This window comes from Ixodes scapularis, unplaced genomic scaffold, assembly GCF_016920785.2.
Source record: "Ixodes scapularis isolate PalLabHiFi unplaced genomic scaffold, ASM1692078v2 PGA_scaffold2__306_contigs__length_199485367, whole genome shotgun sequence".
NCBI classification, from domain to species: Eukaryota; Metazoa; Arthropoda; class Arachnida; order Ixodida; family Ixodidae; genus Ixodes; species Ixodes scapularis.
The window spans coordinates 20,754,993-20,779,573 of NW_024609857.1; the positions used below are offsets into that span (position 1 = coordinate 20,754,993).

The window sequence follows — 24,581 nt, forward strand, 5'->3', positions numbered from 1 at the left end:
TGCCTCCCCATCTAGAGTGCCTCATACACGGGCGCGTCTGTGACTACGGGTGCCGCAAAAAGCACCGACTACAACGAATTCCAAACAAGACAAAAGAACGGAACAGAACTGCCTCCGGGCAAAAATAAATGAAAAATTATTTATTGAGACTTTTTCTGACCAAGCGACAAAAAGCTCAAAGATAAAACCCACTAAAAAAAAAAAAAAGAAAAAAAAAGAAGGAACAGAAGAAAGTGCAAAAAGTTGGGCATTTTGGTTTCTTGCTATAAACAATTAAGTTGCAATTAAAAAGTACACTACACATCCAACTTAAACAAGCTTGCTCTGCACGATTGTCAGAAACCGACTGCTTTTGAAATCTACCTAAATAACCGGTGTTTCAGCACAGACTTTAAAAACTTCCTACCAAAAAAAATGGTTGAAAAAAAAAAAAAAATTTGGGAACAAACTGTTAGTCATGGTGGACGTCAGGGATTGTAAAAAAACAAAACAAAAAAACATACTACCTAAATAAATAATAAGCAAAAATGTACAAATTAACTTTTTAATTAGTGAAAATAAACATGTTTGCAAAAAAAAATTTGCTGACTGTCATCAAAGACCCCTAAATCAGTCAATTTTAGGAAGGCAAATACTGTGTGAAGCGTGGGGGTGTGCTAAAGTCTCCACCTATGCAGAATTCTGGTGATGCAAAAACGCGCATATTCTTATCATCCACATATTCATATTGCCAGCCTTCTGCAAGTTGTAAGAGCAGCAAATTTAGCATGCTCGTGCACTTCACACATGCTTTAAGTCTTCCAAAAACTGACTTATCTAGGGGGTTTCGATGACGCTCGGGAAGTTTCGAATTGAAACCATATGTTCACTCTCACTAATTAAAAAGTTAATCAGTAAATTTCACATGATTTTTTATCTAATTAGTTCGCTTTCTGCAATCCCTGATGTATGCCGTGGGTGGCAGTTTTTCTCAAACATGTTTCTTTTTATCTCAACTATCCTATAGATAGAAATATTTTAGTCTTAGCTGAAACATCAGATAGACACCATACAACACAGAAGAAAAAAAAACATCTCTACTAAAAACAAAACAATAAGAGAGAAGAAACATTAAAAAGAGTGCCGAGCTCTGAGAACAACTCAAACCTTGCAAGCACACATAACTTAGTTTTCTTCAGTCGCCTTGCCGTTAAAAGGTGCAATAAATAAGAGCAGACAATCCAACCAGGAACCCAGCAAGAGATCACAAGCCATCCAAGCTTGGAGCACGCGACGCACCACAAAGAAGCAGTACCTCCATTCCATTTTATATGTACAAAATATATTGTATTTACACTCTCGAAGCCTTCCGATTCCTTCGACACGAGGCACATTCCGAGGAAAAGACTGTAGCAAAAAACGAAGAAGACTTTCAGTACAGCTCTAGCTACTTCCAAGAGGTTTCCGTTGAAGCACAAAGAATCCATTGGCTTTCTCTAAGCGACTCCTATGCCTTAGAAAGTCTAGATTTCATAAAACCTGATAGGGAAGAAGAAAATAATGTCTACTATATTACACTAGGGGAAAGAAAGAGAAAGAAGAGATCTCTCTTTTAAAACGGAAGGGTCAGCTCCAAAAATGGCCCGAAATGTAACAGCAAGAGGGACTAGTGTTCATGATTGACGTCTTTCCGACGAGGGCGGTGGGGAAAACGCTGGAGCAGGATTCCGGCAGCCTTTGCGAACCTGTAAGAAAACACGAGGTTATTGTGACCAGTCTGTGCAGCAGCGTCATCTGGATATTGTCCAGAAACCAACTTTGCTTACAAACTTCGTCAACAAAATGTTGGAACTTGGTGAGGGTGCCAACAATGATAACATTTCTATGGTTCCCGACTTTACGTCCCCAGGCTTATTAGACTGCGCTTTTTGAAGGAGAGAAACAGTGCCTAGAAGACCCAATAGGAACGGCACTGGAATTCTGTCGAGAATGGTGACCTCGTTCAAATTAAAAAAAAAAAAAACATATAGATGTCTGCGCTTAGACCATACCAGTGGCATAGCCAGGGGTGTGTCCAAGGGTTAAAACACCCCCCGAAATTTCATGGTTTTCCCCTTTCCAATGTCCCCCCCCCCCCCCCCCTTTTCTTTTGTGCCTCGCCGTATTTTCGAGGCATTAAAAATCCTATGCGTTTGTCTTTCTGTTCGTCAACCCACTACGGCGAGGGGCCGGGCCCACAACGTTCTAAAGCAAAACGAAGATGACGACACTATCCATAGACTGTGTGAGAAACGCAACTCCGGCTCCGGCTCTTCGAAGAGCTCTCGTCAAACTTGGCCGTGTTAGTAACCAAAGCCTTTCTTCAGACTCGCAGGTCCGAATGACTCAGCTCCCGACGTCACGAAAGCCACGAAATCCTGATTTCGAAGGATGCTGGCCTCTCCTCGGAGAACGCAGGCGGCTTCACTAGAGTCGGGTCCTTGAGACCCTTTGAGTCTCACGGACCCGTCGACAATTTCAGGGAAGCAAAACAAAATTATAAAATAGCACTGCTCTGACTTTGCAAACTCTACAATGAGGAGAAAACAGGATGACAAAATGACAAACAGCTAAGGTTTCTTTTTCTTTTTTTTTTTTGTCTCGTCTTTTCTTTTTTTTAGTGTTTACTCGCCTGTACTCCTTTAGTTTCAGTAACACACCAACCAAAATGTAAAAAAAACAAAAACACCCCTCCTAATAAAAAAAAAAAAAATAAAGAAGAAAAAAAGCCAGAGAAAAGCATCAGTATATGCACCGTGGAAGCAACTTTGAAATGCTCATGGTCAACTAAGAGCGTACTTAGTTGACTTCCTTAATCGCTGCAGTGGGTAATGTTTATAATATGCATTCATCACATGAGTCGCGAAAGTTCTTTTACGTATATATACTCTACAAAATTAGTTCAAAAGCCAAGCTGTCACTCGATGGTTTTTTTCAAGAATGATTATTGACATACAACTTCAAGGCTGTCATCAACGCCTCGACCAGAGTCGGCACATTCACGTCAGGCAGCATTGTACGCCCTAGGCGAGAGCAATGTTGGGGCCAACGACGTCAGTCGCCATGCCGCAAGCCTCGATTTCGAGCAAATCTCCAGCCTGTGCAGAGCATCTGTTTAATTAAATAAGCTGCCTGGGGAAGTTCTGGTTTGGACACAGATGTAGAGGGATCGTACCGCTCAGAGCATCTCAGCGGTGCGGGCAGCTTGTCTTTGCCCGGAGGCCTTGTATCCCAATGTAAACTGCCTGCTGCAAATCCTGGCCACCATGCCCGTTAGCACCGCTGGAGAGTACCGTTCGTTCTCAACACTCTGAGGACTGAAGTCACACCTGAAACTAGAAGCTCCGCCTTCAGCGCAAGCTCGCTGGCTTCTGCAGTGTTTTGGTTGCGCGCACCTGCGCATTCCAGCTTGTGTTGGCAAGGGAAGAAAGCTCGTGCTGAAAGCAGAGCTTCTAGTCTCAGCTTAAGGGTGAACAGAGTATAGGGGTAGCGCTTCTGAACATTCACCGGAACATCAGGGTCAGCCCCGAAAGAGTCCCCTCGTTTCTTTGTATCTACCAACGGCGGCTTCCACTAAATGTTTAGACCCCACAAAATGATAGAAATTGGTACTTTTCTCCGCCACCTTCTCGTAAAACGACAACGAAGAACCCAAAACATGACAATAGCACAATCATTTCTGAATAATGTGATCCGCGCAGAAACAATGAGCGTGACGCTTCACTTGCTCATTACCTAAGTGGGCATTGCAGTTTTTACGTTTAATGATATTGTAAACGTCGCTATTTTCTGGCACTCTTCCATAGTTTTCAGTCATTGGATACCCGAGTGTTTCGCAGAAAGTGCATGCACCGGAATATTTTGTAAGCCTGTCTGGGCTTTTTTATTCATAGCCCATTATTATATTTTATGATTACATGTTTTTGTTGTTCACCATCAAAGTTCCCCTCTTCAAAGATTGGACGAACGAGATGCGCCAAAAAAGGTTGAACTTTTGTCTTCTAAGAAAAAGGAAAATAATAACTAAAATTGTATTTGTGTAATTTCGTTCTGTCTCTTGTTCTTTTTTCTTTCGATTGGCTTGAGCAGAGAAAAACATCGCCTGGAAATATTTCTTGGCTACGCCACTGGAGCATACACTCGCACTTGGAATGTGTGTCCTGGCTAAGCTTGATTACCACTATACACTGCTAGTAATTGTAACATTATTGGAAGGGGTGTGCGAGTACCGAATAGTAGTTATCAAATTGAATACCGAATCGAATTAAGAAAAAAAAGCCAAATATCGAGTCGAATATCGAATAGTGATATCACTTGTAGGAAATTTTCAAAGTGTGCTGTGAATGAAAATATTGTATATGTAGAGTATGTGTCTGGTGCAGAATATGCATCTCGTATGGAACGAATGCTCAAAAGTGTAAATGTCTAGTGAAAAAAAAAAAAAAAAGCAGCAGTTGACGGATGTGGGGCATTAAAAATCCAATTTTATGGCACAAATATAATTTATCAACCCTAAGCGTCACAAAAAAAACAACCAAAGTTACAGCCACGCATGCTTTTTTTTCTTGTTAAAAGCATGACCTAACACCGCAACATGCTCCTTAAAAGGGGCATTTTGTGAGTTTGGTCTCAATATTTACGGGCAAAAAAGGGCACCCGGGATTTTTTATATAAATAAACGGATTGGTGTTAAATCTGACAAAACAGGCTTAAACAATATAATCTGATGTAAGAAAAAACATGTGGTTAGGTGGCGCAAGTCACCGTCCGACAGCCACTATGCAACCCTCCCTTCGTCCATCTATCCTGTTTTAGAGAGCCTAGATTTAAAAGAGGGAGCAAGCGAAACTGAGAACACGAAGACGGCTCCTGCACAGATTAGTCGTAATTGTGCATCTGTTGTGTTGTCGCGTGGAAAGAAAGCGAGCAAACGGAAGAGCAACTACGCCTGCCCGATCGACGCTTTCGTCTTTTCGTCACCTTCTCGCATTCCGTATTTCAAACGCGGCTATCGAACGGTTGGAAACCCTCTCAAATTTAGGCATACTATTTTTACGTTCTGTTTCGTTCCGAATCCAAACTTGCAGCTTGCGGTTCCAAATCAACGACGACAACAATTCGACTGCTTTTATTGGCGTGGTTAATGTGGCTTTTCTTTTTGTGATCTTGCAGTCGCTGTTTTCCGCAAGAGTGTTCTACATCGACGCTTCAATTTGAAACGAGGGTCTTTATTTGTGAAAAGCACTAGGCATGGCGTGGAATTCAAGCCTCCCAACAATACCTCTCTGGAAGCGGAGCAAACGAAAGGTTTCGGTTGTGATTCAAGGTTAGCTTGTGTCACGATCATGATTAAATCTGCGTGCTTCAAGGTCTGTGGCGTTCGTTGTTTTTATTTTTTCTAACCTGTGCGTTAGATTTTTGTGAAATGGTAGGACCAAAAGGTGTTTCTCGCATGGTCTGTCTAACATCACTGCGCTAACATTGGGAGAAAAAAAACGGCTCTTTTGTCAGCTACGCGCAGTCGGCGCGTAGCTGACAAATTCGCATATTTGAGTATTCCCACACCCCTAATTATTGGTTTACTCACGAAGCCATTAATACATTTGAAAAGTTGCACTTGCACCTCTGGGACATATTCATCAAGGAAAGTATGCAATGAAGTAACATCCTCCATTAAATGCTTCGAATCTCATACTGTTCCGGCTGAATGCCTTGACTATTCAGGGTCTACTCTCGTTGGGGGGTACTTCGTTCTCACCTTGCACCACCGTTCCTGCAGCTTGGCCCTGCTTTCATAGCAGAACCAGGTCCACCAGGTTTCCTTTTGGCTGGGTCATGGATTCAGGAAAGAACTCCACTATCGTGTCAAACAGATTCGTGCGCAGCTGGAACCTGTAGTCCGCATCTCCGGAGTCTGCAAAAGGAAGACGAAAAGAAAAGAAGGAAAGCGTCCCTCTGAAAACCATTGAAACCCGTTCCCTCCTCGTTACACGAGCCAGCCACCATGACACAAACACTGCAAACGAGACTGGTTCACACAATTGCGTTTGACTGTGCCTGAGCGCATTGAATTCTTTTGCAATCGCTTGCAACAAAAGAATACATTGGCACACTAGCACCATCTTTCAGGTATAGTTTAATAGATGTTTAATTTAATAATAGATGACACCAGTGTGCCAGTGTGTTAAGTTTCAAGGGAACATAATGCGCTCGAGCACAGTCAAACGTAAATGCGTGAAGCAGCCTTTAATATTGGGTTTTTCTGAATTTTCTAAAAATTTACTGGAATGTATACTCAAAGTGAAATAAGCTATGATACGACCAGGTTAACAGACCTCTTAGAAATTACATTCTTTTTGATCCTTTCTCACATAAGTGCACAACCTTCTGTGGTGTTTGCAATTTTTAAGAGCTTAAATTGCAAGGCCCAGCTTCACACGAGGTTGAGAACGACCGAGTTTAATAAACGATCGGCAAATATGCTCATTCTTGACCTGCCCGTAATTACGGAAGAACTGTTGTTCATCAAATGCATTCGAAAGATGAGTAGGTAAGGGAAAAAATACAGCTGATGGAAAACCTACCTCCAAGTGGAGTTGTTGTAGCCATCACTTCATCACGGTCTGCATCTGGAAGCTTGAAGAGACTGGATGCCTGAAGCTGAAACTGCAATGTGCAACGCAAACGTGACTAAACGCCATGAAGACATAATTCGGCAAACAACTTCTTCACTGCCGCTGTCTACCTGAGACAGTGGCAACCCGACTTGTTAGCTATTCAATGCGGTATATTAAAATTAGCCTTTTTCTACTACTTTGCCAGTTGTTTTGTGGAATAGTAAATAGGTGTTTTTAAGGAAAAAAAGAAACTGCATTTCGTGCACCACAAAAGTTACCTTGCATTGCAGAAAGATCAATATCTGCCCCGGAAAAAATTCCAGTGGTTAGTGCAAGAGGCGACATTTTGCAGCTTAAATCAAAAGCCAACCAAGAAGCAACTTCCAAATGTTTAGAAAAAGGAGACACTCTTTAATGGCAGGATGACACTGCCTATTTTTATGCATCTGAGGACCGCGTTAGATACTGCCTTTCTATTCAAAATTGAGAAACAGAAGAAAAATTAGTTTTCTTTTCAGTCATTAATAATGCGGGCTAGTACTTTCACATTTTACCCTCATGAGCTTACATAATTCATTTAAGCAATACAAAAGTTGGCTTCCTTGTCTCAAAATTCCTCGCAGCTCATTTTAGCCACAACACAAATTCCAAGTAACACAATGTCATCCAGATATCAGGTCTCACAACCATGGTTTTACATTCTAAAAAATGGTATTAGTATTGTTAACCAATATTCAATGCCCCTAACTAACGAACGCAGGTCACAGAATGTGACAGATGACAAAGAACCTAGAGGTAGCAGCATTTAGCATTTTTTCAGGTAGCATAAAGCAGACAAACTTTGTGCGGCATTGAAAAAGTAAAAAAATGACAAAAGCTGGAGTAATCAACTGCACAACCTGGAGGGTGGTTGTATTTAGTCATTTTTCACGTATCATCAAACCAGCAAATTTTGTGTGGTATTCAAAACATGAAAATGACAAAAGGTGGTGTAATCCACCACCCGATCCAAATGGAATTGTCACGGTCCATCTATCCATCCATTTGATCGGCATGCAAGAAGAGACCGTACCTCTCTCTCTTCCTCGGGGTTCGAGTGATCGACTGTCTCCGAAAGCTCGGTCTGGAGGTAGCGCAGTGCCGAAAGCGGATCCTTGAAGGTGATCTCCCGGAAGCAGTGTTGTCGGACCAGGTGCTTGCACCGCCTCAGAAGCTGCTCTTTGGACGGTCGACACAACTGCATCGGGGGAGAAAGAAGGCATGCACTAACACGCTCTCCCACAACCAAATGTCACCGGTGCCTTAACCAACAACCGAGTAGCTTTGCCCTGAAATGAAACACAACTCTGCCACAAGTCGACCCTAAAGTGACCTCATGAAGCTTAAAACCATGCAATGTGCGACACAGTTTACACAAAAACAACACCGGCACTGCTTCTAATTTTGCTAGGGTATCAATGAAGGTTACATTTTGCTGCCAAAGTTGGTGCCCAGTATGAACACCTTCCAACACAGAACTACACTAAAATCTGGCAATTTCGTGTTTGTGCAACCTGTGTTGTACTTTGCACAATGTAGCTACCTCTACACAAGCATGGTTAGATGAAAGGTGAATCAGCCAGAGGCTTTATTCCTGCTGTATCATTTCAAGAAGAAATAACCCTTGTTTTCCTCCTTTATATTGGATTGGCTTGTTGACATGGCTTTGCGAATGCTAGTGTCATGTACAACAAAATATGCTTTGTGCTAACAATTAATGACACGTGAGTTAAAGACACTAAGATTTCCGCATCCACCTTCAACATGAATAATTAAATGAATGCAGCCTATGGACATGTTACATGCACCCTGCTGTACTACAACCTTCGTATACTCACTTTATTTTATTGAACATTTCAAAGGAAGGAAACTAAAAAAAAAATCAAGCAAGCTAGCGTGACAATACCCTACCAAAAACAAAGTTCAGAGGATTCATAAGCTAGTGGATAGGCCAATTTAAATAGGTCCATGCTTTAGCTAAATGGACCGGCATCATGGACAATGTCGATGCGATAAACTGAGTGATACTCACCGAGTTGAATTTTAGAACTATTTTTCTGAAATATTTACAGAAGATCTAAGAGAAACTTAGACACAGCCACATAGTAAACACAAAGCACTGAATATTTCGACTCGTTTCAGTGCAATCTGGCTGCTGGAAAGAACGAAAGGAACTTACCTGGAGAGACCAGAAGTCATCTAGTCTGACTTTGGGAGAGTTTGGGCGTCCGGGATTTCCCCCAAACAAGTAGTGTACCTAAAAGTAAAAAAGAAGGCAAATGCTTGGCACAAAAAAAAGGCAGGACTCTACACAAAAATGTGGAAACTTGTGTTGCATAAACAGTGATAGAAAAAAATCTATTCTGGTGACAGACCACCAAAAACAGTGCCACAACAGAAGTTCTAACAAAGCAGAACGGTACAACAAACTGGCACAAAAAGCTTAAAAGAGAGCGTTCAGGGGGCCTCGGAACATTAGACGACGTTTCGCTAAAAGACGCTCTCTCTAATGCCCCCAAAGAAGCCAGTGATCCGTGCACACGTCTTGCATCGAGGCTCGTTACACGGACGTTTTATTTTACGCGCGCCGAACGAGACTTGTCGACAGGACTGACCTTTTTGACGTGATCGTAAACTAGTTGGTGCGCAAACCTCGGGCAGGGCTCTTGGACGGTTTGCTTTGACGTCGCCTGCTGTCCGTAGTCGCTGTGGTAGATGCAAGACCTGCAGACAAGAAAGTCGAGATTACGATGTTTGCAGAAATTAAACAAATCCTGCATTCATGAGCGTAAGAGCTAGTTCGCACATTTGCAACTGTGTGCCTCAAAGCCTCTTAAAATCTCTTATAAGGGTATCTTTTCGTGCATCATTCTTTCCTCTTTCGCTCGAAAAACTTGTCAATGTCGTAAACAACCTTTTTTCATAGGCAGCTGGTACACTCAATCTCGTAAGTACCACAAACCCTTCACTCTGGTGAAATGCAGTTCCAGGGTCACTGCATAGATGGCGCGAGCATGTCCTCTCGTTGCAAGAGATTTTAAGAGGTTTTAAGGCACATGGCCCTAAGGACCCACATGCACGTGAATGGGCCTTAAAGAGAAGCTGAAGCAGTTTTGTATTTGAGGAAACACACCTAAATTGTCTTCATTTGACCTCCAGGATCTCGAATATCGAAATTATTTTTTAATTTGGTGGATGGAGGCTGCAGACAATCATTTTCAAAGCACCGCTGAAGACCCTCCTTCCGGGAGCGTGATGTCACAAAAGGAGTTTTCTAAATCTCCGCTCTCGCGCATCTTCAGCGCCTGTCAAAGCTGTGCTCGTGCACTCTCGCTATTTTTGAAAAGGGCAGAAAAAGACGTCACGACTGGTGCCAGTGCAAGGGAACATACCTAGCAAGCTTGCGGTCGCACGCGTGGCCCTCGAGCGACACGTGCTTGGCGGCTGAAGGATCTTCTTATGACGCCATAACTAATCGGAGGTATTTTTTTTTTTTTTGTGTTTAGTTACATTTTTAGACAAAATGAACGTGATATTCATATTTATGGGATAAAGCTATGCCAGAATCCACCTCTAATTCTTTTAAATGCTAAGATCAACTTCTGATTGCATCTCCCGAAATGCATTCGTGGAAATGGCCATTAAAATGCCGCAAGTGGTCGCACTTCTGGAGTGAAGGTCGCTTACCACTTGTTCTGGTTGATGTCATAAATCCAGAAAGAGTTCTTTACGTTGTCTTCTCGCTTTTCCTTGTCCTTGTTTGAGCCAGAGAGGACGTGGATCTCGTTCAGTTCGGGGTCGATCGTTGCCCTTTGCGTGAACCCGGCCGCTGGCACTGCGTAACAAATCACCTTTCAGCACCTGTCTTTCGATTGAAGGACGTACAAAGGCTCGGCCTGACACTAGTTAACACTTGCTTCCTAGAATACCCGCTCGACTACAGCACAAAAGGTGCCATACACATAACAGGAGGATGTCTGTTGCTGGGCCTTTTTCGTGTGAGAAACATCTGTTGCTTGCATGACACCTGTGACATTCCCGTGACATTCACAAACTGAAACAGTTAAGAGAATGTTTTAAATGTTGCAGAAAGGGTGCTTTGAGGACATACGTCAATGACATCAGCAAAGTGACAATCATGAACATGCATTCAGCCCGAAGACGGTCCATAAGCTTGGTATAGTGCAGCGAAAACTTAAAACATTGGAGGGGGCCCCCAAGCCATGCAAAACATAAAATATAACCATGCTGTGCATCAGACAGCAAGAAGTCATGTTAGAAAACATCTGTGATGTTTGCTGCCTCTGCCTTTCATGCTCTGGCCTTTTCCATTTCTTTTCTCACTGATAACCGACACACAGGATGTTCAGTGATTTCTGGTCCTTCTTTATGGAAAGGAGAAACACCAAAGACACACTCTGATTGATGATACTGACAGGCTCGTGGATGGAATGAAGACAAAATGTGCTGTTTGCTCCCTCATTCTTATCTTCTTTACAACTCTCACAACAATGTTTTCATCTGCTTGCTCGCTTTCATTTTTCTTTTTACATTTCCTGTTGTTGTTGAAGACTCAACATGGGATGTACAAAGGCAAGCAATGCTCGATCACAAAAAGCGAACGACGCACATCGTGGGGTTGTCCACTGACGGGTCATGTAAGTTTTTTTCACAACTGCCTTTTTACGAGACGGGGACAGTAAAACATTTAAAGAAATGATCCTGTTAGATACTAGAGCCCCAACAATTGCGAAATTTGGCATGTATAGATTTATAATCTACTTAAAAAATAGAAATAAAAAAAGAAGCCTTTAGGAGGTCTCAGAGTGGTAGCCGACATTTCACCAAGAGACTTAGCTTCATCAGGGAGCTAAGTCTTCAGTCTTTAGGAAAGCTAAGTATTTTACCGAAACACCAACCACCACTCTAAGAAGCCTTCTATTTTGGTGCTTCCTACCAGCCTCACCACCTTTGTGGTTTGTTAAAAAAAAGGCAGTGCCAACTATGTTTTTAACTTTCATGTCCCGACCGCTTTAAGGCAGCATTATCCGTGATGAAGAAAGTTATCTGTGCAAAATGATATGCATTAACCTTCCTTCACGTAAGAAAGAAAACAGGTGCAAGTTTCTCACCTTCCACCTTCTGTCCGTCGCAGAGGATGTTCATCTGATCCGTATCCACATTGTATGTGAAGAAGTCGGTCAGATACTCCTTGGAACGCTGCCCCGCAAAGATGTACAACAGCCGCGACTTCTGTCCACCAGAAAAAGAAACAAGAGCGCCCACGGTTTTGGAGTCTTACGTTGCTACGAACAACGATACTGTGACAAACAGCAGGCTGCATCAACATGCCAATCAAATTACTCTGGTGGGCCCTCAGGGAGGGAGTCCGAAGGAAGTCCTATTTAAATTTCGAAAGGTTAGCAAAGACATCCTGCTAGAGTTGTGAGTGGATACGTAAAGGAGTTGGAGAATTTTCAAATATAATACGCCGCACAAAGAGTCAGTACCACCGTCAAAAGTGCTGGAGAGATGGGAGAGTTGGAATGGGGAGTGAGCAGTTCTGCAAGTAGATAGAGGAGGGAGCTCCTTAGCATTGAGGAAGTTAACTGCAGAGTTCCTTAATGTTACTGGACTCGACATGCCATTTACCATTGCAGAACCTAGGGCCGTCAAGCCCCACGACTTTCGGGCATTGAAAAGGCAGTCCTGCTGACGGATTCCAGAGCAGTGCTACAGCTGCTAGCACTCTGGAAGGAGCACTCTGCTCACCCACATACTAATTAGTTTCAGAGTTGGAGTCCTCCGCAAGAAAGGCCAAACTCAAGCATTCCAATGGATTTCGTCTCATGGCGGAATCAACAACGAGAGGGACTCCGCCATCTACGCTCCGCACGGATTTATAATGCACCTGGTGTACAGTATTCCCTCCTAAAAGTCTTTCTTTTTCTAAAAAGGATACAAATTATCCTTGTTATAACAACTTTTACTAATTGGATTCCCATATTCAAATTCTAAATTTGATAAAAGTTTCTCTGCCAATCTAGGTACCTGACTTTGTCCATGACTTTTAAAATAAGATTGCATATGACTGGCCTAAAACGTTCATAGTTTCAGTAATTCCCGTTTCACAAGGCTCACAGATACCTCTTTCTAGCTGTGTCTTTTTGAAGAAAGAATAGACCCTATGTTCCCATTAGTGTGACTGGAGCCCCAGTTTAAGTAGAGCATCCACTGGCACAATGAACAGAATAAAACCAAGCCAAATACCCGTCTGGCCCTCGTATGCATTACGTGCACGCACAATGTGGCAACCTTCAACAACTGGCACAGTGGCAATCGATGGGTGTGCACTCTTGTAAAGGCTCCATTCCCAGCTTCTCGAGACTCATTAGGACTTCCCACCCAGCTCCCACCATTTTAGTGTTTCCTGCTGCCGATAGCCACACCGGCTTACATAAGCTCCACAAATGCACATGTCATATGTCTGAGGCTGCCAGCAGGTGCCCACTCACCTCGTGAAAGAGCATGGAGTGACCGATGCGGGCCTTCACCTCCTGCGGTCCACTGCCCGTTGAGTCATCTCTCAACTTGTGCCAGGTGTTGGTGGGCACGTGGTATGTGAAGAGTCCGCTGAAGGCCGTCTCTAGCGCCCTGTCTTCAACCGCCAGGGAGCTGCACACAGGATAGAACGTTAGGACGGTTACGTACAGACTATTGGGTGGGGGGGAGGGTGGGGGGAGCAAAGAAGCAAGGCAAGTGGAGAAGTTCTGCTGCGATTCAGTTCATTGAAAAAACACATTTTTCCAGAGTTCTTTCTCGAGAGCGCATTTGCCTTTCATCCATCCCTATTTTTAAACAGTGGTCTAATGTTGCCTTTACACCAACTCGTGTTTACGAGCAAACCGGAGCGCACGAAGCGGCACGCCACCGACGCTGCGCATGCACTATGGGCGAGAAGTGCCACGTCCCGCATCTACAGACCATTGGAATGTAATGTTGTTTGTGTGGGTACGAGTCCCCGCGCTCTTTTTCGCGTTGGAATTGGTGATTCTACGTCTTCCTAGCAATGTCTTACTACTTTAGTGGGCTGTGGAAAATTAATGAGGTTTGTTACACCGCAAAACTTTGTGTAACTAACGTGACATATGGTGATTTATTCTGCATGAATGCCACAGAATGGACGCTAAGACCTGATTCACATACCGTAAAATACCACGGAAGCGCTCCCTTTGTTCAAGCGCCCACCTTTAACATTTCCGAAACTTTGGAATTCTGCGAATTATACGTTAAGTGCCCGATTTCATCGGACAAGTGTCCATGTCTAGATTGACTCAGTTTTCAGTGAAAGCGAGGTGAACGCTCCCCCGTTATCTTACGGTAATGAGATTTTGCTTGCTATTTTCAGTCGCGACGTCGCTCGGGCTGCAGAAGCGTGGGTGGTAGCCGCGATGCTCGACGTCTATACTGAAAATCGCAAGCAGAATTAGATCAAGTGAATCGGGAACAAGTCGGCGACGGCCACGGGTAACAACAGTGATGTGATTGGTCGGAGTCATTTCGGAGATCCTTCTGGAGCAGCTGAAAGTTCATTTTGAAGCAGCAAAAGTAACTTTTGTAGCATAGAGGGCTGTCCAAACAGGACAGTTCAAGCACGCACGGAGAGACACTTCTCCGCCACATGAAGCGCAGCGAACCGCTTCCGTCCATCTTTTTTGTTAGGGGGGAATGCTTCACTCTGCCATGTCTGCTTGTGTCCTTCATGGAGGCCTAGGGCATGCTCATCACGTAGGTCCGGACAGCCACTCCCATGCTCTGTCGGCTGTCAGTCAATCGCTCAAGGTCTCCACTGCTGTTCAAGTCCCGAAAGCGGGAAAGGGAAAGATACGTGGGCACGGAAGAACAGATAGACGGGCAATGGGCACACTGTTGGCAGGTGGCGCTTGACGTCGAGTACAACGAGCAACGAGGCCACAGAAGAGAAGAGGGGGCAAAGAGGAAAGCCGTAATGTTCGCCCAATGAATGTACAAACAGAAGACGGACTGCCAGACTTCAATTTGCACTTCATGTGGTGGAGAAGCGTCGCGTCGCGGGTTCTGAAGTATCCTGGTTGGACAACTCTTAAGCACACAATACGTTTTCCTTCATACCACTGCAAGTATTATGTTAAAGTTTGTGTGCTGGCCTGTCGAACTGAAAGACAATGTCTACTGTACGTTCCCACTTTTTGTGGAACTTTTTGTTAGGATCAGTTGCACGGTAGGTTTGATTCCCTCGAACACAGAACAAGCTGCTTAATAGTGTGTAGGAGCGAAAAATGCGGTGACAGTATCCTGATTGATGAGTGCCAGTATGAACTGCAGTACATAATGATTTTTGGTACAAAATCAAGGAGAAAGCAAACAGTATATTCCACTGAAATAATGTTAAAAAAGAACAATATAGTGCACCCACATTGATGTTCTCTTCAAATTCTAATGGCTCTAATAAAACTGTAATTCTTAAATCAAATAAGAAAACAATTTGAAAAATTTATTCTGGATATTAATAACATTTTATATGTGGAATTTATAGTAACAAAACTCGGCATGTGAATGATAAATATATGTGCCTTCTTAAAACAATCCCACCGAATTTGCTAAGGTTGTTTCCATTCACTGCTCTAGATAATTTTGTTTTAGTGTACTCTCCTGACTGTGACATCAAACAGATATAAAGCCATATAAAGGTCATATATATCTAAACAAGAAAGTTTACATAAAAAACTGGCCTTTAAAGCAGTCTACAATAAAATCTCGATGATACGAATCTCGAGGGATCGCGGAAAATATTCGTATTATCTTAAATTCGTATGAACAAAAACCAAGTCACATAAGTACATGAAAGCAAAGCAAAGCAAAGTTTTCTTCCACTCGCTTAGTACTTATCTCGGAACTTTACATATGTTCCCACGAAAACGGGACACGAGGCTTCATCGAGACAAAATGATGGAATGGCAGAAATAAACCTCTAGCCAATACAGGGCATCTGGTCAACCTACCACGTAATCGCCGTTGTAGCGCAAGGCGTTTCTGAGTGGGCGCCCCAGAACAGTGAAGTCGTACCTCGTGAGTATCTTTCCGCCGAAGACGTAGATGGTGTTCTTCTCGACGTCCATGCACATCTGGTGGTCGAAGATGAGCTTGGGACCCCCCATGGCAGCCGTGTCGTCAGTGATGAGGGTCCACTTGCCCGTCTCGATGTCGTAGACGTAGAAGTCACTCTGCGGATGTCATTGAAACGTTAACATTGATGCAGTTTCCCTACTGGGTTCTTGGCACAAACTTGATCAGTTGTTAAAATCTCAGTGCTGAGAACATTTTGTATGTGTGCCGTTTTTGCCACTTGACTTCTAGTTGGCACCAGAATCTTTATTGACAGCACATATCATAAGCTGGAAGCTGCATACCGAACCACTAAAAATTTCAGCACCAATTTACAAATTTGGAAATGCTATTATTCTATGATTACTAAGTATGGTGGCCGAAAATTTGGAACGAATTGGGGTGACCGAGTGTGACAATCTAAAATTCCCAGTCTTATCTTGACCGCTAATTCGACATGACCGAGTGGTTTGCCAATTTGGACACTGTACATAGTGCAAAAACTTTAAAAACACTGTAATATATATTTTTTTTTTTTCAATTTGAAATTTGGCAGTTTTTTAAATTGGAAGTCAACTCTGCCTCTGAGCAAAATAATTTGTTGGCCTAGTCCTGTGCAGTGTTCTAGTTGTCCTTGTCTTTTGCGCTTTCTACTTTCGTGACTCCCTTTAGAGGCCTAGACTGTAGATACGACAATGTCCAAAGCAGAGACAGGGCGATTTTATGAGAGGTTTCAACTTAGGAATGTTGTCACTGTTGGCCCGGGTAAAAGGGCGGCGCTTGTGCCCACCTTGAGGCACTCTGTGGTGCGTGCGGAAGAGTCCAGGTATCGTCCCAGGGTGAACACCTTCTTGCGCTCTGGGTCCAGGCACATCTTGTGGCACGAACGTGCGCTGGGGCCACCCTGCCGTCGAAACCAAGACGTTTTATATTTCTTTCGGTTACAATCCTCAAAAGGGTGCTCAATTCAGCTCCATAAAACTTTGAAACACTTCAGAATCAATGTCTTGTGATTGCAGAAAAACTACTCACCTTTACCATATTAATAAAAAAAAAAAAAAATCTGCATTAATACATTTCTTAATTTCTGTGCGTCATCTTCAAAGGCATGACTTGAGCAAACTAAATCAACAAAACAAAAGAATGCAAAGAAAGCAGCACTGCAACCCATTCTTTGTTTGGTTTACTAGAGTTTTTCTCACTGAACATCTCGGAAAGGCACCGTTACCAGGGCCATCGTTAATATCAACTCTTTGCCCTTATGTACGAGACACCGGAAACAAGACAACAATAAATGCTAGGTCGTCATTCGGATTTCTGGTGCTTATACCATCATATCTCGAGAGATAGCCCATCTAAAATTGAAAGCAATTCTTGTGAAAATAGGGAGTGGGTTTTTTTTCCTGCCTGGACATGCATATTGGGAGCCCTGTTGTTAGAACTTTTGCATCAAGGGAAAAAAAATAAACAGAAGAACGAGATCCATTAAGCGGAAGTGCCAACTTTAAGCTCGGAAAAACATTCTACTCCCATTTCCTTAACTTTAAAACGGTTTTCGTGCCAGGTAGTTGAGCTCCTAGCGACGACGACTCCCCTCTCCCCTTCTGGTCTTCTCCCTCATTTCTCAGCAACTTCCCAGAACAACTTTACCACTTCACACAATGAAGACGCTTCCACTTTCCGAACAAGGTAGAGGTCCGGTCAGACGCCACTTGAAAGAAAAGGTTCCAATTGGCATGCTGCCAGAGCTACCTCTGCCTCGGTGTCCCTAGACAGACACGTCCACAAGCCCGTCGAAGTCTGGTAGGACCAGAGGTCGGCAAGATCCTGCATGCCATCCCAACCACCAAACAGGTACAGGGTTTCTGGAAACGACACAAGAAGCATTTGAGTGACACTGCACAGGACGCACGAGAGCAGATGTTTCAGTGTGCATGTTATCGCCTGCATTGGTTCAAAATGTAGAACACAAAGCCTGTTAGCCGAGAGAGGTCAGCTCGTTTGATTCGGTACAATTAACCGTTACGCAGCTCTGCCATGCTAAAAATGCGTTCCCTTTCAGGGTAAGGGTCCCTCTTTGCTGTTCACCATTAAAATAAGGCTGCATGTTTTTGCTTCCTCAAGGGTGGCCGAGCGTGTTGACACACTGCAGCTCGGAACACATAGAGCAAAGACCCGTGCTGCAGAACACGGGGATCCTGGGTTCAAACCCTACCCTTGCCTGTTTTGACCTGTATGAGCATTGTACCGGCATGTGGTCATATGTTCCTACCATACGATGCACATTAAAAACCCCAGGGTGGCGGTAGTACACAATTTAATCCTCTCAGAGGAACAAACAGATTACAATTTCCTCGCCAGTTTATTTACCTCCGACACAAAGAAATATTCTAGTCTTCAGAGATGGAAGTGTGATTTGACCTTTTGTAAGATTCTGTAGCTAGCAAAATATTGGTTTAGAGCAGCCACTGATGCTTTCGGAGCAGATGCCAACATCTGCTAGCAGATCGCTTAAGAATAAAAAAGTGATTCCATCACTAAATGTGTTCCCTTATGATAGTGATCAAGGGTTCCTTTTTGATGCTCAAATGTATTACTTATTATCGTTTTTGATAAGAAGAGATAGGGCTTAAAAGGAATACAGTCTTCTTAAGGGGACACACCCCCGGGGGGGGGGGGGGGGGGTCAACTTTTGAACCCTTGTCTTAAAATTAACGAAATTTACAGGGTAGACTGGTGGTCATGCTAGAGGGTGTATAACAAAATTTCAGATCTGTCGGTTAAAGAAGAAGGAAATTAGAGTAGCTTCTGTCAGCAACACGCCTACATTGTTTAGTTAACCTATCGTCAAAAAACATATCTAGCAAATTTTTATTTGCTAGATATGTAGCAGAATGCCTAGAGGGTGCGGCTAAGGAACATTTTTTCTAAAAAGTAATTCATTTCTATAAATTTTCTCTTCTGCAAAATTGGTCAACTTTTTGGTCTTCTGGGTCTTCGACAATATATCAACATTTTTTATAAAAGACATCCGTAAAGTGACAAAAAGTTCCATAGCCACATTCCTTATTAAATTTCAGTCAGGAAAAGGGAAGAATGAGCCTTCCCTGTTTTGCCATTATCAAACGATAGATTGACTAAAATGGAATTAATACCAAAAAGGGGAACGGAGAAAAATGCGTTCAAAGTGCTCCAAACCCTACCTTTTCTTTAGCTTTGGTGAACAGAAAATAATTTACAAAAACTTAACTATGCAGTGAAAATTAATTAAACTTTTTGGGAATACTCTCTAGATGTTGGTAGATGTAAATATATCATTTTTCAAAATCAACTTTTTTTGTAGAAAATTTTTTTTCTGGGCAGGGTCTCCCCTCAAATAAGGCTCTAGTCAGAGTAAGTTTAATATACAATGGGTATCAAAAAATGGTAGAAAAGGAATCATAGCACAACACTTCATTGGAATCAATCTTCTCTCCCCTCCCAATTTTCCACTCGGTAGTTTGTTTAGCCTGTAAATATAATCTTTGTAAAATGCAAGGACCAGCATATCCGCCAACATGTCTTCCAACAAAAATGTTTCCCGGAAGTTTAATGAACCTACCAAAGCCAAGACTCTAATGTTGTAAACTGCAAAAACAACCACCCAAAAATATTATAAAAGACTACACTCGCGCTTTAAAGGTAACACTGCTCTATAGCAGCATAGGAACCAGAGTTACGTCAAAGTTAGGTGCCCTTTCAATCGACAGCTGCACGAGAGCTACCGTGACTACAGTATTTATTCAAATACATATAGACCCACATTTTCTCTTTTCTTTCTCTGCCTAGATTTTTTTTTTAAATTAGAGATTAAAAGCTTGTTCACACTGTTGCAACCTCTTAGAACCTGGTGCCTTGAAACCTCTTAAGGGAACAGGGTAGGCCCTATTCTTCCCATGTGTTTCAGCCTATGTATGTGACCCTTTTTCTCAGGATCTGCTAGGGTTAGAGGATTCATGTTGGTATCATTGTATTTAGCTTTCTGTGTTCTCTTTACTGAACTACATTTATTGTTACATATATTTTAGCTCTTTTTTGCTTTTGTTTTTACTGGACCCCTCTAATTTTAATGCCAAAATAGACAATAAACAGCTTGTCAAACAAAATTGCCTTGATTAATTTCCATAATTCTAGTTCAGTAGACTCCCCCTTGTGTTGTCTTGTTAGTGGAAAAAAATGATACTTCTAGTTTTTATGGTTTCGGAGAAAAAGGGTCAAACGTCGCAAAAAAATGATGTTTTGAGATAATCGACTTTGAAGTGAAAAAAGGCACTTTATAATAAACTTGCACTCTAGAAATGCATGCTGATGTATCCGTTCGGTAGCCACCAGCCAGGTTGTCACCTCCATAGTCAATATTTAGTTTCTTTGTTTGCTGTCTTACTTTTTGGGCCTCTTTTGTGACGAGCTGTGTAGCCCTGTCTGCCAAGTAAAGTCGTCGCCGGTCAACGTCCCACAACCACTGCACCATGAATCATCCTGGTAAAACGCCAAGTAGAGGCTCGAAGTTGTCCGTTTTGACGTCTCTCTAATCAGTGTGTCCACCAGCACTTTTCACAGTTCAGAAAGTAGGTGCAGGCGACGCCAGCTCTTAGTGCTGCTTTTTTAACCAGCTGCAAGTCCCCACCACACACTTTGCACACCCAGCTTCGGCGACGGTACAGGACAGAAGGTCGTTGCCAATCAGTGCACAGTTGCAGTCACTAACACTTGCCTTGAGCTCTTCAAAGCTTGCTGCCGAGTGCGACAGCTTCGAAGAAGACGCGCACGTGGTAGCCGCTGCGTCAGGCATCAGAATGCGTTGCGGGGACTCGGCGGCATAAGAAATTGACCTATGCCGACTACTCTGGAAGCGATGCTTTTAGAATATCTTCTTCGTCTTCGTCATTTTTAACATTCCAAACCTAGTGTTAAAGTAAACAATAAATTACCTTGCCCGTGGAAGCATGCCGAAGCAGAAGCAAAAGTATGCGCGTCGCGACTGACACCGGCAGTGTCTGAGGATTTATGGGGCTAAAAATTAAAAGCTTGACAGCTTTTTGCTGTTGCTGGGCGAGCAATAAACATTCCGCTAAACCTAGTGAAAATCTGCGTTCTTTTTACGGTTTTTTTACAACATAGGAGAGATACAGATCGTGCATAGGTGTAAAAGGGGGCGCGGTCGGTCACCACCTAGGTTTCGGAAAAGGTCATTTTTCTTGTAGATAAATCGCGCACGCTCAAATTACACAGTCAGCATTGTTCAGGAAAGACTGGGAAATCCAAATCCCTAAAAAACAAAAACTCAAATTTTTTCAAAATTTTGCCCTACCCTGTTCCCTTAATATCTCTTACAACGAGAAAACACACTGACACCATCTATTGGGTAACAGTGTAAACTTGGCGGTCCGGCATATTTCCTATTGCTCTCGCGCATTATCCTTTCTTTCATGGCTTGAAAAACTTTTGTCAACGTTATAAACGAGCCTTTCTCATAGGTGTTACACACATTTGACCTCGGAAATCCCGCAAAGCATTCGCTCTTGTGAAATGCAGTTCCAGGGTCACCACATAGATGGTGCCAGAGTGCCAGTCTGTTCTCCCGTTTTAAGAACTGTGAAGAGGCTCGACTCGCTCGGTTGTGCTCGGTTGCAAAAGTGTGAATGGGCCTTAACTTACAATTAAAAAAAAAAAAGGTCGACCTGGGCTCTCCCCCAGGTCAGCCGCTGCTCCTAGTGCTCCGGTGCAAAGTGGTGAAGCTTGATGCATGCACGCTGGTGAGAGGTGGCAAAAGCTGACGGGAGCGGCGCAAGTGCCACGGTACGAAGGCATGTGGCAGACATGATAATCGAGTAATCTCATGAGGAGTAGTAGACCCCGGTTCTGTTTTATCACAGTAGCCGGAACCCGCAATCCTACTTTTTTGCGAAGTTTTCTCAGGACTCTTAGCTCCTGACATCTACGACATTGTTTGGAAATTTACACAACGTCAGCGATCAACCAGCCAGTGCATCAACTGGCCACAGCGGTTGATGCCCAGCGTCAACGGTTGTGGCTGGTCGATTCGCAGCCCCAAATCCTGCCATGGCATTCGTCATCCGCTTGTACGTGTTCTTTCATCAGTTAAACCAACCAAGTACAGCGAAGGTCCTGTGATTTGCACTTTTAGTATGTCTTTGTGGGCGTTTCAGCCCTCAACTGTGCTTCGACCTAAGATGAACCAAACTATACCGCGAGTAAAAATGCTGTATTATATTGCTAATTTTTTCTTCTTATACTTCTTTCATTATTAGGGTCAATCAATAATAAAATATTATTTCCTTTTGCTATAAGCAAATCTTGGCGCAGGTGTGGCACAATTCTTAGTTAAAGTGGCATTTTGTCGCAAGATGTAGCAGGCTTTCGTTCATGGCGCAATTCTGCACAAATTGGCGCAGCACTTCTATCACCGAGTTTTATTTAGCGATTATTCCTTAGTTCTCTAAGCAAAGGCGTCAACAATTTCTCTAAGCACATAAATGTTGACAAAACTTTCAAGTACCTGTCTGAACGTCAATGCACATCTGGTGGCCACCACGCATTCCGGGGCGGTTCTTGCCTTCCGCTACAGTGAAGAAAGAGGAAACGGTTCAGAACTAACAGCCACACTCACTGCTGCCTGCTCCATTTAATTCACTAACAGCCTACACTGAACTCTGTGATGCCAGCCAAGAAACTTATTCATTCCCTGATGCTTCAAACAGCTCTGTATGAATGTTCAACACAATCAAGCAAGTGAATGAATTTGCGATTAAAGATTGGAAGAATGTACACTTAGAATGACACAACCATTACAGGACAAAAAAAAACAAATCTTTAGCATTCATTAAGCCTAGCAATCTACAGATAAAGAGGGACAGAAAAACCTTTAAGCTGACTAATAAGAGCAAAACCTTGATTCCTTGCGAACACCGTCACTCAAACGCACGTTTGTCGGAAGACAGGATTGGCGTCCACTTGGGCTTGTACTCCTCGTTCTTGAGATACTCGTTGAAGACACCTTCTGCAACAAGAAAAAAGAAAAACACAAAAGCCAACATCACATTAACAGTATGTCCACACGGCTCGTACACAATCAGAACCGACATTCGAGATAATCCTCACCGCTAGCTGCCGTTTCAAGGAGCTGTTCGCAAGCCGAGAAATCGCCTTCCTGCACCTGTAACATGTGGGAACACGTCAAACCTTTGCAAGAAAGAGCACTTGAAAACGGACGTTTCGACCACATCGCAACGTGCATTGGCATTGCTCTAGTTTTGCACTTGCAAGTCTTCTTACCATGAGGTCATGAAGCCTCGTGAGGAGAGCATCTTCAAGTTGGACTTTGGTTCTTTTTTGTAACGACTCGAACGCTTCGGAGTAGTTGTGCTGTCGGAAGTGCTTCAGACACAGGCGGATGGCTTCTTTTTCCCGGAACTGTAAACGTTGGATGCAAGAAAAAGGCTGTCTCGGTCTGCCGAGCGGATGACACGAAAGAATAACGCTCCTCCTAGATACGCACCGCGCTGAACCATCTCACCGACGACTTGACAAGGTCTCGTTCCTCGTTTCCCTGAAGCTCGACATGCCAGATGCTGAAGTTAAAGCTCGGTCCCCACGACTGGATCGGCACTGTGGATTAAATGGAAAAGCGTCAGTGGTCATTAGTTTTTTAATCGGTCAGCGTCGCGCAAACGTGGCTCTCGGGAAAACAAAAACGATAAATTGGGTGGAAATGCAAGCTTACCAATCTTGATATAGCGCGAGGGAAATCGGTTGCCGTTAATCGTGTGTTTGAGCATAAACGTTTCGGTGAGGTGGTCGTTCTTCAAACCACTGTCAAAACGAAAGAAAATTACGTTGGAGCACTCGGAATCCGTTCGTGCAAAAAAGTTATTTGACGTTAGAAAAAAGTTACCTGTCCAAGATTTCCAGCATGTGTTCGTCCGTAAGGCCGCCATATATTTTGAACTTCTTCATGTTGCAGACGTGAGTCTTTTCGTACTTTCCAAACGTTATGGACTGCACAATCGCCGGCCGCTCTAATTTGAGGATTAGGAACTGCGAAAAACAAAACAGAAAAAGAAACGTTGGGTGTTTTCACATTGTTTTTTTTTTTAGATTCAAAGAACATTGACGTGCTACGTTCGATCACTGAAGAATTGCAAACATGAGGCGTAAATGTGACATTTACTTACCTGGGGAGGATAGTTGGAGTCCGAGGACCATCTTGAGTACTGATCCGCCGGTTTGTCTACCAAAATATTCCTGAAAGCACCAGAAACAAGTGTCAGAACGGCAGCAACGCCACAACTTAAGAACTCCAAGAGTTTATATAATCGGGACTTATGCAAACGTGGTAATGGAGCATTTCTGAGGATGCTGACAGTGCAAAAAAGTAATCGGGGTGTTAATTTAAAACTTAAATAAGCTTCAACGCCATCCTCTTGCGCCCGATACCCCAAAGCTAGCCCCTCGTGAAAAAAAAATGTCGCAGCTCGAAATAGTTTTGCCGTAACGCAGTAATCTCTAACGACATACAACTAATTCAATCGTTTCGTCTGAAACCGCAATCTTTATGGGTGTTTTCACGTAGTAATACGTACTCGGGCAAGTACGAGCCTGTGTAACTTGAGCACTTATGAATGGTGTACTTCAGCTTTTTGCAGCCCTCGGTCGCCATTTTTGGAGTTGACAACAAACGATCGCTGGATCGCAGACGACAAG

General features: G+C 43.2%; 1 protein-coding gene across 1 annotated transcript; it reads right to left on the minus strand.

Moving 5' to 3' along the window:
• Window positions 1-125: 125 nt before the first annotated feature.
• LOC8024598 (muskelin) lies at window positions 126-24,555 on the minus strand. The gene is made up of 21 exons (XM_029980672.4): window positions 24,461-24,555; window positions 24,053-24,122; window positions 23,773-23,915; window positions 23,602-23,690; window positions 23,377-23,486; window positions 23,154-23,291; window positions 22,980-23,034; window positions 22,804-22,878; window positions 22,378-22,440; window positions 17,571-17,683; window positions 16,609-16,722; window positions 15,780-15,937; window positions 13,190-13,349; window positions 11,807-11,927; window positions 10,362-10,509; window positions 9,290-9,398; window positions 8,854-8,931; window positions 7,708-7,872; window positions 6,603-6,684; window positions 5,777-5,932; window positions 126-1,724 (listed from the first exon to the last, which is right to left on the minus strand). The coding sequence occupies exons 1-20, from the start codon at window positions 24,535-24,537 to the stop codon at window positions 5,811-5,813; spliced, it is 2,190 nt and encodes a 729-aa protein (XP_029836532.3). The 5' UTR covers window positions 24,538-24,555; the 3' UTR covers window positions 126-1,724; window positions 5,777-5,810.
• Between the last annotated feature and the right edge of the window lie 26 nt (window positions 24,556-24,581).

Bases quoted from the DNA above. Each gene is read 5' to 3' on its own strand.
- LOC8024598 (XM_029980672.4), bottom strand. From the start codon at position 24,537: ATGGCGACCGAGGGCTGCAAAAAGCTGAAGTACACCATTCATAAGTGC. The intron at 22,879-22,979 runs GTGAGGATTATC...TTCTTGTTGCAG, and splicing joins CCTTGAAACGGCAGCTAGCG to AAGGTGTCTTCAACGAGTAT. The intron at 13,350-15,779 runs GTACGACTTCAC...TCCTGTGTGCAG, and splicing joins GGCGGAAAGATACTCACGAG to CTCCCTGGCGGTTGAAGACA.